This window comes from Strix uralensis, chromosome Z, assembly GCF_047716275.1.
Source record: "Strix uralensis isolate ZFMK-TIS-50842 chromosome Z, bStrUra1, whole genome shotgun sequence".
Lineage (NCBI taxonomy): Eukaryota > Metazoa > Chordata > Aves > Strigiformes > Strigidae > Strix > Strix uralensis.
The window spans coordinates 10,912,569-10,932,430 of NC_134012.1; the positions used below are offsets into that span (position 1 = coordinate 10,912,569).

The 19,862-nt window shown below is 40.3% G+C and overlaps 1 protein-coding gene across 3 annotated transcripts in view; it reads left to right on the top strand.

Annotated features, from left to right (window-relative positions):
* The window catches only part of NDUFAF2 (NADH:ubiquinone oxidoreductase complex assembly factor 2), a 74,969-nt gene that overhangs the window by 3,868 nt on the left and 51,239 nt on the right, over positions 1-19,862 (top strand). Inside the window, exon 1 of one of the 3 annotated variants that reach the window (XM_074855459.1) lies at positions 5,563-6,055. The exons of the other annotated variants lie outside the window; for them this stretch is intronic. Within the exon in view, the coding sequence (XP_074711560.1) occupies positions 5,968-6,055 (88 nt within the window). The 5' untranslated portion in view covers positions 5,563-5,967. Of the gene's footprint in view, positions 1-5,562; positions 6,056-19,862 lie in introns of those variants that run through there. 3 annotated transcript variants of the gene reach the window in all.

Consider the following 19,862-nt stretch of genomic DNA (forward strand, 5'->3'; position numbering starts at 1 on the left):
AGGGAAACAAGTAATAACTTCTAAGTATAGTCACAAGGTAATGAGTGAAAACTGATGTGAAATTGTCGGTTTGACAAGGTAGGTTCTTATGAAAATTGTTTTCTGAGTGGACAATACTTCCATGTTTTTTAGACCTTTTTGTGTGCAAAATTTAAGACTGGATTATGAATTGGCTGTATGGGTGCATAGCAGGTTGGAAACTGTTCTTGGAATAGTCAGAAATGTTACCCTGTCAACTGGAGGGGAGTATTCAGAAGGATCCACCAGCTGTCTGTCAAAGTTCAGAACTACTCAGAGTTTTTATTAGTGATTTGTCTGAAAAACAAGAAAGTATTTTGGTTACATTTGCAGGTCAAACTGTGTAGGAGGAAACTGGGAGTAGCCGTGAGCATCTTATGTCAGGTCAACTGTCATACGATTCAACTGGGATCAAGCCATGCTTATTTCTAAACAAAGAACATATAATTTAGTGATTAAAGGGTTCTGAGAACATGGATCTACACAACTGACAGATTTTCTGTAGTACAGCATGTATTGTATTAGTACTGTTATAAATTTCATTTCTGTGTTCTCTTAATTTGGATACCCATTTTCTCCCTCCATTTCCAACTTACAGACCGTTATCCACTTTCCTTGCAAAACAGACTTCCTCATGAGTGTTCATTATTACTATGTTAAAATATAGTCTTTCCTGAACCTAGCCAGCCTCTTGTGGCAGTCCGTTGGTTTTTGGGTTACTTAGGTGTAGGAGATTCTATATCGGTTAAATTTCCCCACCCACTGGTGACTCATTTCCACTCTAATTTGTGCTTTTACTTCTGTGGATGGCAATCCTTGTGGTGACAGCAGAGAAAAGATACTAGGTTTGGTCTATTCCAGAGCAGGAAAGTATGCCTGTCCTCCCTCAGGTTTGTATTACTTTGTGGTTGAGGATGAGTCAGTTCATTCTGTCACTAGGGAAGGGATTACAGGTGGTTACACCCACAGCCTTGGGTGATGGTAACTTAACTTGCTCTCACCTTATAACATTTTTGAAGAACATCCTTCACCAGGGTCACACCAGGACTTGCGGGCTTTTAAAACTAATGAAGAAGTTTAAAGATACGGGATGGGGAAGGAAATGTGTTTTAGTCTATAGAAACTAAAATGTACACATGCAGAAAATTTCTGAAGCTCAGTTTTAAAAGAAATCAGGAATTTAAAAGTGTGGAGAAAGCAATGCTCTGTTCCTAAGTGTTGGAAAGCATTATTTATTATACCTTAGGAGAACCTGCAGCATATATAGTTCATATCTTACCCTGTGTCCTAGCTGTATGGAGATCAGTGCAGGATGGGAACAGCACTGGAAAGAAAAAGAAATGTAGAGGAAGCCTTGTAGAGACACTCAGCCATAGTGTATAGGTTCCACTGCAAGGTCACCACAGTGTGTCTGCATCATGCTTTGCTGTCCTCCAGATTTGGGGAGGACTGCATAGCTCTAGCACAGTACTGGACCGGACGTGCTTTATCCCTTTGTACTGTGCTTGAGCAAATAAGATCTTGCAGAAAGAGAGTGCAGAACAGAGAAGTGCTACTTTCTCTTTTATGTCTTAAACACGGTAGGTCTATCAGGACCAGCTGGGCTCTGTTTCAGACCAGCAGGGAGATCCCACCTTCAGCTAAAGGTGAGAATGGATGGCATAGGTAGTATCTATGCCTTCTTGTGCTTTAAGCAAAAGCTGGCTGACAACTTTCTTTTGGCCTGCCTTGGTCCTTGGGAGGGATTGAGAATAGAAGTACTACGATGCAAAGAATTCATGTTTAGTTTCTTTCAGTTGTGAATTGTTCTCTCCTACACTCAGTCCAGAGTCCATGACACTCTTGGACCCTAGGGCCTTGCCTACATTAATAAGGAGTAGTAGAAACAGATCAGTGGATCCAAGTGGTTGATGCTGAATTTCCTAACACGTCATTATGTGATCATCAACATGTGATTCAGAGTTTACTTCAAATTAAGTTTAGTCTGTTTCCCCAGACTGAACGTCTACAATACGTGTAGTTTGAATATCTCAAAAAGGTAAAAAAGTGTTAGGTAAGTGCTGCGGTTGTGTCTTTCACATTGCTTTGGCACCTAATATCCTGTTAATTTTTGAAATGTTTTATAATTGAGGATTTCTTCTCAAAAAACCCAAGTTGTGCACACAGAAACTACTTTGAGATCCAACTGAGCATGTAGTAAGTAGAGGCAGCACGGGATTCACTACAAAACCACACTTGCTTTGAATCAAGTCACTATGGTAGACATAGTCTCAGAAATATCCTAAACACTCGGACGTCCAGGTCAAACTCAAGATACAGCAGCTGTAACCTAAGACCAACTTTACCTTTTTGTAGTCACAGGTATATTATCTTGCATTCCTGATTTTGATGGTCTCTGAATAATTAGGTTATTGGAAAAAGAGCTAGCAACTTGAATGTATTTCGTTATGATGTAGGGAATCATTGTGGATATTTAAGCAGCGGTATCAGCTGTTAGTGACGTGGAAAGGTGCTGATTTTAAGAGGTATTTTGCCTTATTTTAAAAAGGTCTAATGAGTAATGGCAAAAGGTTAGGAATTTGCAAGGGTATCATAGTTCTCCTGGGTGAATATAGAAAGGATTGGCAGTTTGGGGAGGAAGGGAAGGAAAATGTAAAACTGAACTGTTTTGAGTCTGCGTTAATTCTCTTGAAAGAGAGAAAGTGAACATTAAAAGTCCCTAGACTGTAAGAATAAGAAGTTAGTAGATTCAGTAAAGAAAGTAATTGCTAGAAATAGAAAATGAGTTAAAAAAAATTTGAGTGTCAATACAGAGGGGAAAGACCCTGATAAAGGAACTGTTCTGCCCACAGGAATACAAAAGAATTGAGAATTAGAGTAGTTAATTTTCTGAAAACATGGAACTTCAGGCACAGTGGATTGAGAGCAGCCCTGTGGAGAAGGACTTGGGGATATTAGTGGATGGAAAACTGAACATGAGCCAGAAATGTGTGCTTGCAGCCCAGAAAGCCAACAGTATACTGGGCTGCATCAAGAGTGTGTGGCCAGCAGGTCGAGGGAAGTGATTCTGCCCCTCTACTCTGCTCTCATGAGACCCCAGCTGGAGTCCTGTGTCCAGATCTGGGGTCCCCAGCATAAGAAAGACATGGGCCTGTTGGAGCGGGTCCAGAGGAGGGCCACAAAGCTAATTGGGGGGGCTGGAGCACCTCCCCTGTGAGGACAGGCTGAGAGAGTTGGGGTTGTTCAGCCTGGAGAAGAGAAGGCTCCGAGGAGACCTTAGAGCAGCCTTCCAGTACCTAAAGGGGGCCTACAAAAAGCTGGATAGGGACTTTTTACAAGGGCATGTAGTGATGGGATGAGGGGTAATGGTTTTAAACTAAAAGAGGGTAGATTAGATTAGATATGAGGAAGAAATTCCTCCCTGTGAGGGTGGTGAGACACTGGAACAGGTTGCCCAGAGAAGCTGTGGTTGCCCCCTCCCTGGCAGTGTCCAAGGCCAGGTTGGACGGGGCTTTGAGCAACCTGGTCTAGTGGAAGGTGTCCCTGTCCATGGCAGGGGGGTTCAGAACTAGATCCTTAAGGTCCTTTCCAACTCAAGCCGTTCTATGATTCTATGACTTTAATTTTCAAGTGAGAAGAAACTATCATCTTCAAAGTCATGTCAAACCTTCAACACTATGGTGTGGTAGGCTCATTTGGAAGAAGAGATGACTCTGTTTAATGACATTCTGCAAGTGGTATTTTTTTACAAGATTATCTTAAAGTGATGACAGCGATTAAACAGTACAACTACACCATGCCTGTAATGAGAGGAACATTCAGCATAAATCATTAACTAGGAGATGACTCTTCAGTTGCCAGTACTGAAACTGGATGTGATAGAAGATAATAGACAGTTGGGTAGTGGTGACTGATGATTCATTTCAGTATCTCAGACAAGTATTTCACTAAACAGACTAGATTTATCAATGTAATGCATTTATTTTTCTTCTTGTATAACATACTGAAAGGTCATTGCCATAGCTTTGCTACATGATGAATATGTTCTTGCTGCAGGACATGGAGTGATACTTAAAATGTTCAATTTTTTTTAAATTACAAAACAAATTTCTTATACAGTCTATGCATTTATTACAACCAACTATATCTTACAGGAAATAGCTGATTCCATTTTCCATTGGAAATAACTTACAAAGACTCTTTAATCAATTTATTTTAAAAATGCAGGAATGTGAGGCACTAAATATTTAAGATCTGATATATATTTTTTATCTTTTCTGAAGGCTGATTAATGAGTATCATATATAAACTTTTTCAAGATCTTCATTTTTACTCTCATCTATTATAATGATTAACAGTTAAAATGAGCACTCTCTGAAATACCAGCATATGCAAGTTTTTATAAGAACAGTAGATCAGCATCAAGAGGGTAGTTTCTCTAAAAGAATATGTATCAGTGCTAAAAGCATGACTCAAGTTTTAAGGTTCTCTTTGGGGAAACAGCAGACTCAGGTTTGACTTGATTTGGAGCTGCAACTTATCAGGAGCAGCTGGAAAAAGCCCCAAGAGTTCTGTATTCTATAGGTTTTTATATGTTGCATAAACTCTGCACTAGGGGGCATATGTGGCCTGAGCCTGTGATGATACGGGCTTTAAGAAGGAAACTGGCAAGCTAAACGTGTTTCTCAGTACTCTTATAAATACCGTCCAAAACAAAAGTGGCATTACCAATTTTCAGTTGTAAATTTTATTGCTAATAATTGAATGCAAGCACTGACTTCTGTGGGAAACGTTTTGTTCATGTGAAATGCCTGCTCACATTCACATAAATGGCCTGTATCTTGTGAAGCCTTCTCAACAAACCAGAAATGTGCAGATAACAAAAAATCTTTGTAAGGAAAAGATACTAAGTGCTGAACTGTGTGAAACTTGTGGGATGTCATAAGTCTTATCAAATTCAGACTTCAATAGAAATATATTTTTTAATGAAAGTTAGAAAAAATTACTATTCTGTTGAAATGAAAGGAATCCTCTGTGATTATTTTTGTAGCTGGTTGTTTTCTGTTTTAGATAGTGGCCTGTTGCCTTCCTGTGCATCAGAAGTGTAGAGTAGAATTTCTACTTTTCTTCAAGATTTACTATAAAATAAAATTTTATATTGAAGACTAGACTGAAACATTCCTGTCATGCTGAATAGGATAGAGTGGAAGGAACAACATTTTCTCTGCAAAGGATATATCTTCTGAAGTTAGAGCTATGGTTTTCTTTTGGCTCTATTACCTTTCTCACTAACGGGAATGAAGTCTGAGGAAGAGGCAGAAACTGATTCTGATTGTATGAAGCATGCGTGAACTAATTATCAAGTGTTGCAGATAATTGTACAGAATATTGCTGAACATAAAAAAAGTTTTGCAAGCTAATTTTTCGAGTGTTGGTGAACAGCTAGTAAACTCATTTTAGTTTTACATATCTAAAGATAGTAAGGAAACACGGAATTTGAACTTTGATTAATGAATACAAAACCAGATTTTTAAAGGCTTAATTCTTCTGAATATGGAAATAAGTGTATTGAGAAAGTGTTTTTTTACCACACAGTGAGTTTTTAATCGCGGGCCATACGCTTGCACCCAGTAGTAGCTGGCGGGTACAGGTTTGTCCAGAGGGTGGCAACGTTGTTTCAGAAACGGTGCGTGCTGGAGGCGCGCTGAATATTCCTGTCGGGTGAGACTACGTCACAGAGAAACCTAGCTCTGAAATAACTGTGTGTATGTGTGTTTGTACAGAAATAAAACTCTCATTGGAAACTGCCAGCTTCTAGGACAGTAGTTCTGGAATGACAAAATAGCTTGTCTGTCTGGGTGACACATTACGCAGCAAAGGAGTTACACTGTGAAGAGCTCACTGCAGATTATAAAAGTGTTAATCTTTGAAAAACAGTGTTTGAGCGCAATGATGTGTTTTTTCCTTCGGCTGCCAGAAGTGAACTGGCAACAGGCATGGTATCTTAATCTCGCTGACTTGAAAACCAGGAGTAGCAGTAAGTAGTCATATGGACAAGCAGTAACTTGCATGTTACCTGTTGCTATGGTCTGGTCTGATCTTCCGTGTGTATATTGGTATTAAACTGAGATGATGATCTTGTTGAATTTTTCCTCCTAGTATTAAGCTTTATATGCTGTATATTTGTTACTTTTAATTATTCTGGGATTGGTTTGAGAACCTGTTTTGATTCTTTCGGTAGAGGTCTGTTGGAGAGGTGATGGTTTGGGGTTTCTTTTTTGAGGTCTGTTTGATGGCCAAAAAAATCAGTAAAAAGAAAATAATTTCCTGTGTTAATAGCTTTCTTCTACTATGTATAGAAAAAGAAACAGTATAGTACTGGGCAGATACGTGTTTTTAATAGGTGGAAAAATCTTAGCTGATTTTGTTAATCACATCAATTTAAACTGCTGCCACCGGCAGGGTTCAGAATAACAGCCCTTGTAGTGGTTGTTACAAACAAGTTTCGTTAGGCATATCCTTTCTAAGAGTTAAAATAACTATAGGATACCTGTGCTGTCTTGATGGAGTTGCTTGCACTTTGTTTTCCTACCTGTGTATTAAAAAGTGATTCAACTCACCTCTACATCATTCCATTGTAAGGTAGCACAGGTGAGCTTGTTGTGGGTTCACAGTGGCAGAAGGAAGACAAGCTGTCCCAAATATAGAGCTTTGTTGTTTTCCTATGAAACTGTCAGTCACACTGCCCATATTTCATCCTTGGAACATGATCACTAGAACTAGCGTGTTGCAAACATGATCATTATATCAATCAGGATTGTTGGCATATCATAACTGCTTTATAGCTAAATTCTATCGCTTTTAGTTTCATTATCCTGAAATACAAGGAAAATTCAACTTATTTTTGTGGTTCCAAAGAAGGAAAAAAATCCATCATTAATATGTGTAAGAAGAACAAATCACCTTCTCTGTATAAAGCTTTAGGATTTGAAATTGTATTGGCAAACTAAAGAACAGATTTAACATAGAAGAGACTAGAAATGTGTCTGTAGCTGGTGCAGGAAACATTTTTCTAATATGTCTGTATAATTAATTTGAGCTCATTATTTCTAGGAATTTTGGTTAACAAGATTATAAATACTGTCCAACTGCTTTGTTAATTGTGATTGTCATGAAAATTTTCTATGTCCAATTTTCCTGGTACCTTATTTGGTATATCTTTTTAGAAACTTTATTACTGTAAAATAAGACTAGAAAGAAAATTAAAGTATTTAAATAAATGTGGTGGGGCTACATTATTTTTAAAAACAAGATAGAAGGATAAAGAGCTGAACAAAATCATCCAGTTGAGAAATCTTAGTAAAAGAGAGGTTAAATAAAAGGAGCTGAGGAAGGTTGGCATGCTACCCTGTGGGCCACTGTAACCTTTTCAGTTTCTCTTGAAGAACAGAGAAGGTGGTAAGAAATTAGGTTTGAATTCTGCTTTGTGCAATAAGTTTTTTGTGTTCTTTATAGATCTTTAAAATACCAAATAAAGTTTCTGTCATAAGAGGCTTGATAATTTTAAGGTCAGATTTGCAGCGATAAGAACTGCTTTGCTTTGAGGAGAGGGAAGAATCGGTTTCATGCTCTGTCTCTGGGTACAGGAGTTGCACAGAAAGGAAGGAGACCTAAAAATGAGTGTGATAGGTTGAGGGAATGGAAATGATGAAATAGGGAGGTAAGTTCTTAGTTTCTAGGTGTCCCTTGTTTATGACCATGTGCATATGAAATGCAATGTGTTATCAATTCACCCTTCTTGAAGTGAAAGTCTAATTTGACTACCCTCCTCAGTCTAGATCATCTGGAGACACCGTCAAGGGGAACTGCAGTTAGTACGAGATTTGCTTCTGATGAGGAGAGATCAAAGAAAGGATGGATTCTGGCAGACTTCTGCAGGCAGTGGTCAGTGCTGTCGGAATTGAAAATGTCACAAGCTTTGGAACTCATGAAGACTTGGATTGATTGATGTTTTGTACCTCTAAGGGATATCAAACTGAGGGATGAAGAAAAGTTGGTCCACAGAGCTACAACCAGAAGGGTAGAATGAAAAGATATGTAGCACTATGCAGCAGGATGTCTACTGCAAAGCCTGAGGAGCGCCCTGAAGATACTAGCCACAGCAGACTTTAATCTGGCAGAACTAATGTCCTTGAAAGGGGGTCACATCAAGTCACTGATATCCAGAGAGAAAGTGAAAATGGACGTCAGTGAGAGGGGCATCATCTCAGCCATTTTTATGCTTAATAGAGAGAATGGGAGATTACAGTTACATAAAGGTCCACTGCTTACATGTCATCACTGCTTATGCAGGGGTGTTGTTCTGAAGCATATTGGAAGAAAATGCCTGTTTGGCAAATAAGTGCTTCTACATTTAGTACCCTGTCTACATTGTCTTGAGTTTTATTTCAGTCTTGCAGCAGAACTTCCTATAATGCAGAATTTCCAACCACCATAGTTTTCTAAGCAACTAAGACTTCCCACACCCTAAATAGTAGTTATGTATTCCCATCAGTTTATTTGCTTCTCTGTCAGAAGAAGACAGAAAGGCCCAGGATATAAATTGAGGCTTTTCTTCTAGTGCTATGGAATAATTGTTTCTTTTCTACTAAGGAGTCTTAAATTAAGATGATCTAACGAGTCAGCTTAGAATAGCGGAAGACTACCAGTATTTCCCAGCCTCACAGTCCTGCCCACTCCCTTTTCACTTTTATCCATAAACAGCATTTTTTTTTTCTCCTTTTTGCTTAGTGTATAGCAGTGACTCTTTAGTGTGGTCAAGAATGCTCAAATTTGACTGCTGTAACAGTAAGATATACTATGTAGTGAAGAAACTAAGATAAATTAATTGAGCTCAGTTGCTTCTTCATATTTTGGTGTGTAGGAAATTAAATGCACCTCCCACCTCCATTTGGTCAGAAATATTATTTGTCATGTTTTGCTCTCTGGATCAGGATGCACCACCCCAAAGGCTGATAGCAGCCAAGGAGAGGTTCTGCGTGAAGCAGGGGAGTAATTCATTCAGGAGCATAGTTTGTGTTTGATTGGTATAAAGGTTAATCATATAGGTTAAGATAATTAAATTTACCACTGCACTGTTAAGTGAGCTGAACTGTTGGTACTGTTTCTCTGAATGTATGGGGCGTAAGAGAGGAACTGAACATCTTCTTAATTCAGCATCATCACTACAATAAATTGGCATTCAGAGAAGACTTATTTTTGTAGCCTGCTGGCTGCTTCTGCTCCTGTAATGCAGACTGGGTGATTAGGAATTGAGCAAGGGGAGATAAAAGTTCCCAGTCATGCAGAGTGGCAAAATCTGTGCTTCCAGTAGGATTGCAGGGAGTTATCTCAAGCAGATGCATCCAGTAATAGGGTACTAAAGGAACATGTGTTTTGCTCCCATGACCAAACTGATCACTAAAGATTTAATTTTTTTTTTTTTTTTTTTTTTTTAAGAAATGGAAGGAAATTTGGAAGGCACAGTTTACAATAGCAATGTATGTGGAAAAAACACAGGCGATTTTTAAAAGAACTTGTGATTGTAAAAGAACTTGCAGTTTAAAAGAACTTCAAGGTAGTTGTTTAAGATAAGCCACATGCTTGGTAGTTCTTGTGGGGGTGTTGTGCCATGGTTATGTTTGCTTGGTCCCTGGATCACCACTTCAGATCATCTTGCATCAGGTATTGGTGGTCCTGTGCCCTTACTCAAGGTGGTCCTTACTATTACTTTTTCAGACCAGCATGGGGCCAGGGCACAGTGAGTTCAGTGTTAGCTTTAATTTGGTTGTATCTAGCAGCTTTGCTTGTTTCTCTATCAATAAGCATTCATTCTGTGTTGAAAGACATGAAAAAAAGGTAAGTTTAGTGAAGAACTTCATGCTATACAAGAGTTGTGAAAGGTTCAGGTGCAGCAGGAGAGAAGCCTCAAAGCTGATTATTGCCAGGAGACTCTACAAAGACTGTTTCAAAATTATGTCTGAAAAGTATTACAGTTGTCTGTTTAGCTTTCAGATCTTGCTTACTTGTACTTCAGAAGTGGTGACTTTTTCTGGTATACTGGCTAGAAATCGAAATCCTGAATGCTGGTTGGTATAGTCATCACAGTATTGAAACAACTAAAGGTTATTTTAAACTTCAGATGAACTGATCTTTTAGAAGCTCTAAAAAAGTATGTCCTGATGTCAACAACTTCTAATTGTGGAACTATGAATGTTTCAGTTATAGTGATGTGACTTTCATAAGCATATGTAATGTATCTTTTTCTATTTTTAGTCAGGCAAGAAACGTTAGTTAATAAATGATGACTTGATTGTGGCCAGACCCATGTTATGCTTACTTTCTTACTACATCAGATTTTTAAAAAATGGACTTTGAATGTTTTTCCCTAAAAAATGAGAATAAACTGCTTCAGTTGAAGTCAATGACAGAACATGTGTTGTCTTCTAGAATTTCATGTCTCTTTTTGCTATTTTTGCAAAATAACTACTGGGAGAGTTCTGTATGTAAATGTCTATTTAATTTAATGTATGTGGTATGCGTTGGTGTTTAAACTGATTTAAAAACACAAACTGTAAATACTTGATCTGAGCAATATGCTAGAAACACTGGACTCTTTAAGATTACCAAAAATTAAACTGTTCATGATTCCATTTCCTGCAAAAGTACTTGGCTATAGTAAAATTAACATCCAGGTTTATTTCCATGATAAATTGATCTGAGAGTTAGTAGAAGCTAGTATTTCTATCAAAAAGAGGCAGAGTGATCCTCCTCCTTCTTCTGGCTGTTCATGTCTACCTTCCAACACTGGCCTCTCTCTCCTTCTCATTACAAGTTTGTGCACCCTTGTGCTGGGTCTGTCATCTGTCTAACCTAGTGCGCTTCCTTTTTTCAGCAAGAGTAGTTACCTAGTCTGGTTCATGGCACAAGCTGTGTAAAGGAGCAAAAAGCACCCAGGGATGAGAACAGGGCGGGTCTGCTACTTTCAGTGCCTCTTCTAGTTTGAAAGCGAGTTGAACTGCTAATCCAGGTTCACTGTGGAGTAATTCTAGTAACTCTAAAGAATCAAGGGCTGCGCTGTTCATTTTTACTTATCTGTCAGTAACCAGTGGAGATTTGCAAAGTACTGGTATTGTTTTTCTTAGCTTATATTTGTAATAGCATTTAGAACTTTGCCACTGTTATGTTATCATACAAAGCAAAATTATGCATTAAACAGAATTAAAATAATGATTATAAAATAATCAAAGGAGTACTTTTAGAAATAAGTTGTGGTTATTGTCTGAGATTTTTTTTTTTTTACTCAGTATAATAGTTTTGTATTTTTGTAAGAATTTCTTCAGATAAAATAGAATTTGGCCATGCTACTAAAACATACTTGATATTGTTATATGGATATTTCCTCATCCAGAAAAAAGAAGTTTTCTTAGTCCATTCCTGATTTGAGAACCAAGAATACAGTACCCATAAGCAAATCATGGCATTGCTTGAGTGTGATACACCAAACTTTCCTAGGTTGTTCTTGAAATAATTAAGTGGGAAAATGACAGGTAGTTTACAAAATCAGCTGGTTTTGTGAAACTTCTGTCATCGTGGATTAAAAAGAGATGCTGTGTAAGCAGTTTCTGAGCCAGAGCTGGAAAATGGGCAGCTCCTAGATTTGGGTCTGACCCAGATATGTAATAGTATGGGATGAAGTTCAGAAAAATGGAGCCAAGATCTCTTGTGAACCTGAAGGCAAAATGGGGTTTTGTCAGTTAATTCACATAAGTTTGCTCTTGCAGAAAGGGAGAGATCTTGTTCTTTCTTTACTTCTCTTCCTCCAGCTGGCAGTAGCACTCATGAGACCTGTTGTTGAGACAGTTTAAATCAACACAGTAGAAAAGGTGAGCAAGTGGTCCCTTGAGCTGTGAAGCTGGGACAAAAGGGGAGGGTGGAACCTTTGAACTAAATGTGACAGGGGAGGTTGGTGAGTCTGGGTGGGGAAACCTAAGAGACTTGCCTGGAGAACACATCCCTCCTTGTGTAGCTTAATTTTTATAGGATTACCTATGAGATTCTGATTTTTGTTTTGTGTTAGAAGACAACATGGATCTTTTATATGAGAAAGAAATGGTAGTATTTGCTGAAATATGTTTAGTGTGATTTGTTGTTATGATCACAGGGTTTTGGCAGGTATATAAAACATTTTTCCAGTCCTCGAAGACGCCATTTAACTCTGTCACCGGAAGAGAAGCTTGCCAAACTGAGGATTTTAACAGACTTCACAGAAAGTTTCTGTCAGTGGAATCTCTATCAATATTTGCCTTACCTTCAGCTGGAATGAAGGTTTGTATGGTCCCTGCAGATCCCATAGGATGGTAAGGTAATGCTTCTGAGGAGCTCTTTGTCCATGCCAGGCCAGGACTTTCCTCTCAGAGGGGGAAGGAGATACGAAGGCCCAGTCTCTTTGGAGGTCATATTAATTTTTAGACTTTTGCAACAGCCACAGTATTCCTGAATGTGATTAACTCTATCACTCTGTCCTCTGAAACAGGAATGTAGGCAGACTCTCAAAGAGGAGTAATTAGTTGTCTGGTTTCTGCTGTTCAGATGTGCAAAAAGGCAGTTCAGTACAGTCCATAACTCTGACCTAGTCTTTTCCATATGTCCTTTGGTTGTTCACATCTTCCCCTCAGTAAAAGAAAGGTGGCTATTCCATATCAGAGTTAGAGGCCATGGACTTTTCTTTAAAAATATTTTTGTTTTTCTTCTGTTGGCAAGCATGTCCTGAGACCAGGTATGGCTTCAGTGTCTGGGTTCCTTGCTGTCTAGGCAGAATACATGTATTAAACAGTCTGAATAAAATATTATTAGGTACTGCTTAATGCTAAAATTGCAGCTACCAGGTCATATGTTCTGCATATTGATCAGATGTAGATTTATATAGGCTGCTAAGTGGATTATAGGCATCTTTACTCTTAACGCTGACATCACCTAGCGTAATGCAATAGGTCATTGATTCTGGCAGCCCCCTTTACTGTATCTTTCTTCAAGTGTTTTTAAAAAAAGGAAATCTCAAGGGTTAAATTTCCTCCTTACTGTAGTTTCATTATCTGTAGAGACCTGCTGTCTTTCTCATATATTCTACAAAACAAATCTTAAGAAGAAGTGCCTCTTTCTGAAAGTGGAAGAATACAAAAGAATCACGTGAGGAGAAAAATGAAGTTCAGTTACTCCGTGGTGAAACGTGCTGCTTTACATACAGTTATTTCATAGAATCATAGGATTATAGAATGGTTCGGGTTGGAAGGGACCTTAAAGATCATCTCGTTCCAGCCCCCCTGCCATGGACAGGGACACCTTCCACTAGACCAGGTTGCTCAAAGCCCCGTCCAACCTGGCCTTGGACACTTCCAGGGAGGGGGCAGCCACAGCTTCTCTGGGCAACCTGTTCCAGTGTCTCACCACCCTCACAGGGAGGAATTTCTTCCTTAGACCTGATCTAAATCTACCCTCTTTTAGTTTAAGACTATTACCCCTCATCCTATCACTACATGCCCTTGTAAAAAGTCCCTATCCAGCTTTTTGTAGGCCCCCTTTAGGTCCTCCTCTGGACCCGCTCCAACAGGCCCATGTCTTTCTTATGCTGGGGGCCCCAGACCTGGACACAGGACTCCAGCTGGGGTCTCATGAGAGCAGAATAGAGGGGCAGAATCACTTCCCTCGACCTGCTGGCCACACACTCTTGATGCAGCCCAGTATACTGTTGGCTTTCTGGGCTGCAAGCACACATTTCTGGCTCATGTTCAGTTTTCCATCCACTAATATCCCCAAGTCCTTCTCCACAGAGCTGCTCTTAATCCACTCCTCGCCCAGCCTGTATCTGTGCTTGGGATTGCCCCGACCCATGTGCAGGACCTTGCACTTGGCCTTGTTGAACTTCATGAGGTTTGCATGGGCCCACCTCTCCAGCCTGTCCAGGTCCCTCTGGATGCCATCCCTTCCCTCCAGCATGTTGACTGCACCACACAGCTTGGTGTCATCGGCAAACTTGCTGAGGGTGCACTTGATCCCACTGTCCATGTCGCCAACAAAGGTGATAAACAGCACTGCTCCCAACATTGACCCCTGAGGAACGCCACTTGTCACTGCTCTTCACCTGGACATCAAGCCACTGACCACAACTCTTTTGATTGTGACCATCCAGCCAATTCCTTATCCACTGAGTGGTCCATCCATCAAATCCATGGCTCTCCAATTCAGAGACAAGGGTGTTTTGTAGGACAGTGTCAAATGCTTTGCACAAGTCCAGGTAGATGGTGTCAGTTGCTCTTCCCTTATCCACCAATGCTGTAGCCCTGTCGTAGAAGGCCACCAAATTTGTCAGGCACGATTTGCCCTTCGTGAAGCCATGTTGGCTGTCACCAATCACCTCCTTATTTTCCATGTGCCCTAGCATCATTTCCAGAAGGATCCACTTCATGATCTTTCTGGGCACAGAGGTGAAGCTGACTGGCCTGTAGTTTCCCAGGTCTTCCTTTTTTCCCTTTTTAAAAATTGGGATTATGTTTCCCTTTTTCCAGTCAGTGAGAACTTCACTGGATGGCCAGGACTTCTCAAATATGATGGATAGTGGCTTAGCCGCTTCATCTGCCAGTTCCCTCAGGACCCTTGAATGCATCCCATCGGGTCCCACGGACCTGTGCACCTTCAGGTTCCTTAGATGGTCTTGAACCTGATCTTTTCCTGCAGTGGGTGGTTCTTCATTCTCCCAGTCCCTGCCTTTGCCTTCGTGTCTTGAGTGGTGTGGCTGGAGCACTTGCCACTAAAGACTGAGGCAAAAAAGTCATTGAGTACCTCAGCCTTCTCCCTGTCACAGATAACCAGGTCTCCTGTTTCCTTCCAGAGAGGACCGACATTTTCCCTAGTCTTCTTTTTATCACCAACGTACATATAGAAGCTTTTCTTGTTGCCCTTAATGTCCCTGGTCAGATTTTAATTCTATCAGGGCTTTGGCCTTCCTAACCTGATCCCTGGCTGCTCAGACAATTCCTCTGTGTTCCTCCCAGGCTACCTGCCCTTGCTTCCACCCTCTGTAGGCTTCCTTTTTATGTTTGAGCTTGTCCAATAGGTCCTTGTTCATACATGCAGGCCTCCTGGAGTTTTTGCCTGACTTCCTCTTTGTCAGGATGCATCGCTCCTGAGCTTGGAGAAGGGGATCTTTAAATATTAACCAGCTTTCTTGAGCCCCTCTTCCCTCCAGGGCTTTATCCTGTGCCACTCTACCACGCAGATCCCTGAAGAGACCAGTGTCTGTTCTCCTGAAGTCCAGGGTAGGGAGCTTGCTGCGTGCCCTTCTCACCACTTTCAGGACCACTTTCAGTGAACTCCACTATTTCATGGTCACTGTAGCCAAGGCTGTCCTTGAGCTTTACACTCCCCACCAGCCCCTCCTTGTTGTGAGAATAAGGTCCAGCATAGCACCTCTCCTCGTTGGCTCCTCTGTCATTTGGAGGAGGAAGTTATCATCAACACATTCCAGGAATGTCGTGGATTGCTTATGCCCTGCTGTGTTGTCCCTCCAACAGTTATCGTGGTGGCTGAAGTCCCCCATGAGGACCAGGGCTTATGAACATAAGGCTGCTCCTATCTGTCTATCGAGGGCCTCATCCACTTGGTCTTCCTGGTCAGGTGGCCTGTAGCAGACCCCTGCTATAAACCTCCTGGCCCTGCCCTCCCTTTACTTGTGACCCATAAGCTTTCTGTCGGCACCTGATCCATCCCCAGGCAGAGCTCCATGTACTCCAGCTGGTCATTGACATGGAGGCTGACCCCCACTCCTTGTCTCCCCTGCCTGTCCTTCCTAAAGAGCCACTATCCTTCCATTCCAACACTCCAGTCATAGGAGCCATCCTGCCATGTGTCCATGATGCCAATAAGATTGTAGCTCTGTAGGTGTCTGCACATCTCTAGCTCCTCTTGGTTATTCCCCATGCTACGTGCATTTGCACAGAGGCATTTAAATTGGGTCCTCGATGAAGTTGACTCACTGGCTGGAGCAGCTGGAATTCCTTTGTGCTGCTCTTCAGGTGCTCTCCTGCTGACCTGTGATCCCTCTCCAGGCTCTGGGCATCTATTGCTGGCACTGGCACCAAACTGGTAGGAGTGGGATGGACTGAGGTTCCCCTCCACTTGCAGCTTTAGTTTAAAGCCTTCTTCAAATTATTTCAAATTACTGACTTCATAGTAGGAAAACACCCTGCTGTAGAACTATTTCAAAATTTGCTGTGCTAATGGGCAAAGAGCAAGAGACATCTATGTAGTTTTATCTTCTCTTCCTGGCTATTGCAGCACTGTTTCTCCCATCTGCGTAGTGTGAATTTATTTACAGGTATTATTCTTCTTATATGTAAGTGTATTGTGCTTATTAGCCAGAAGCTATTGTCTTGCATCCCTGAGTACCTGCCTGGTCATTGAGACAGAAGGACAGTCTTTATCCAAATTGTTTAAAGTTGATGCATAAAAAAAGGTACTCTAGATAAATATGGGTAGTAATGGTCATCCTCATTAGCAAAAATTTAACTCGCCTGCAGCTTGACTAACCGAGGCTTTTGTTTTATACTTCATGGCAAAATAGAAAGTAAAGGAAAATTTTGTAATTAGTTTGTGGATTTTTGTGAAGTTTTCCTGTCTAGCCAAGGAGGTAGAAAATCAATTTAGGTTGACTGATACAACCCGTATGTGGTAGGAGTCCACCTATCTCAGGCTATAGAAAGACACAGGAGAAGGGGACAGTTGCAGAGGAGTTTGAGAATGAAGTGAAAAAGAGAGATCTTGTGGAGGGTCTAAAGACAGAATTGAAGTGCTCACAGTTTCTGACTAGAAAAGCAGTCTTTGCAACAGTGTTATAAATTCATAAATAAGGTAGGATGCATATGCGAAGTCAAGAGAAAATGATGTAATAATTGAGCTTGGATGCCAGATTTAGCAGTGTGTAATATCAGGAAGGTTTTATTGTAAAAAATCTTATGCAGAAGGAACCTATATGTTGAAGAGAAATCCTGAGTATAGAGACAAGATAGCTCCAATTCTAAAACAGTACGAGAAAGAAAGGAGAAGGCTGATGGCATTCTTCATCACAATTGTGCGGAAAGGAAGGAGAATAAGATCTGGTTTAGATATTTGATATTTGCTGATTTTGATATAAAGATAAGGCATCTATTTGGAGGTGTCAGAAAGCAAGAGATCTTAAGGCAAGTCTTGAAATTCTTCGAAGGATTTGGTTTTGTGTATGAGATGGGTGAGCCCTGATAGTAAGCTCAAAACAACTGTGGAGGCTGCTTAGCAGTAATTTGTATCGGAAACAATTGGCGAAAGAAATTGACATTATGTTATGGCATTCTGTACTACAAATATTTGTCTGAAGGATGTTTGTGTTGCAAAGACTGCAATGTCTCCAGAGGTGAAATACAGAAAGAGAAGAGGGGATCAAGGACAGCCAGTGCCATGAGGCAGTAGCCTTGTAAGTATTGCAAGATAATTAATAGTTGTGTATTTCTGAGAGCAGCTGTTAGAACAATTGCTGCAAGTCTTGTAGTGCACTGGAGCTTTTTAGCTCATCTTGCTGTTCAAAATGCTGATGCAACAGAAAAAGCTGGAAGCCGATGAAGTAGTGTAAGAGAGAAAATGTAACTATAACAAGAAGGGGTATGGTGGAGTTTTTTTGAACACTGTCATGAAAGGCCAAACAAGTATACATTGGAAATAGGGCGAGAGGGGACAAAGACTTGGGTCAAATCAGAGATTTTCCTTGTAATGCATGTAGTTAGAAAGAAATGGATTTGGAGAGACTGATGTCATGGCTTAACTCCAGAGGCAGCTTAGCACCACACAGCCGTTTGCTCACTCTCCCGCTGCACCAGGATGGGGCAGAGAATCAGGGAAAAAAAAGGTAAGACTTGTGGGTTGAGGTAAACACAGTTTAATAAGAGATAAAAGGAAGAAAGTAATAATAATGATGATAATAAAAGAGTTAGAATATACAAAACAGGTGATGCACAATGCAATTCTCACCACTTGCTGACTGATGCCCAGCCAGTTCCTGGGCAGCAGCCCCTGGCCAGCTTTCCCCCTAGTTTATATACTGAGCGTGACATCATATGGTATGGAATATCCCTTTGGCCAGCTAGGGTCACCTGTCCCAGCTGTGTCCCAGCTTCTTGTGCACCCCGAGCCTAGCCACTGGCAGGGCAGTATGAGAAGCTGAAAAGCTCTTGATTTAGTGTAAGCACTGCTCAGCAACAACTGAAACATCAGTGTCTTATCAACATTGTTTTCCTGCTAACTCCAGAACACAACACAGTACCAGCTACTAGGAAGAAACTTAATCTATCCCAGCTGAAACCGGGACACTGAGAATTTAAAAAAAGCACTTTTCAGTGGAAGCTTAAATGTTGGACAATGATTGGTATTTGGGGTTCAGTCCATTTATAACTCCTGTTTGAAGCAATAAAACAATTCAGAGGGGGGGAAGAGAACAGCAGTGTATATGCATTTGAAATTTAAGAGTCTTACCCTGCTGAGTTTGGGTTTTTTCTCCACCAAATATGGAATGTGTATTTTTTTTTTCCTCACATTAACACACTGTGCATTAATGCCTATTCTTCCTTCAACATTTAGTTTGAAATATTGCATAAATGTATAATGTGATAGAATACTGTCAGTTAAATTTCTGCAGCACTCAATTGTTTTGGGATGATGCACCTGTTTCTTGGAGTAACTTTCAGCTTAATTTGAATTATACTTTAAGTATTGGTCCAGTTAAAAATTGAGAAATTCTATCTCTTCAGTTGTGTAGAAGAATGCTTTCTCTCTGAAGCACATTATCATATCTAAAACTGACAGCATGATCTGTTGTTTGTTGTTTTATTTTTTTATTTTGTGCCGCATCCCCAGGTGTCTCTTGGTACAGTTTTGATTAAAAATAATTAATTCTGTACTTAAAACTGACCTGTCTCCAATGATTTTTGTGTGTCATTTCCATGACGCTGCAGTGGCCATGCAAGTTACGATACGTGTGCAGTATTCATGAGATTTTCCACTTACTTGCCTTTATACCCTCAACCTGTGAAGAGTATAGCAATCACTGTGCTTAATTTTAGTAACAATTCACAAGTAGCAATAACATTTTACCCCTTTATGAATACCCTGCTCATCTGTAGCTGGCACACTGCTGAATAGCTGCATGCGCTCCTTTTTCTCAGGGTAGCTTCCCAAGGTGTGTTCCCTGGCTTGCCTTCTGTTGTGCTGAAGGAGCTCACAGATGATAAAGCTGTTTTTTCTGTGAATTTAGAAAATTTTGCAGTCTTGTATCAAAATTTGTAATTTACTGAAAATTGCTTTATTGTGAGACTTTTCAAAAGAGGTCCAAATTTACTTCTGAAGAGTTATTGGCAAACTGGAACTTTTATCTTATTCTGTTGTAGTTAAAGTTCACACAGTAGGTTAAATCATCAGTATTTATATCAGTATTTAATATCTTTAAAGTGTTAGTACTTTAAAATGATGATGTTATCTTGATATCTTACATAATAGAAGACCTCCTAACTGCTAGGTGAAATTGAAACAGTTTATAGGAGGTAATTTCTAGGCAAAAGTTGATAGTCTGCATGAATAAGATGGCAAGCGCTTGGACTGACACTGGCATAATGGGGTTCTGATGCATTTTGTAAGTGAGGGAATGAGGATACAGAGATTCTGAAACTGAGCCATTTCAGCTGTTTTCTCTGAAATTCTGTGCGTGGGAGTTCAGTACATTGACTCTG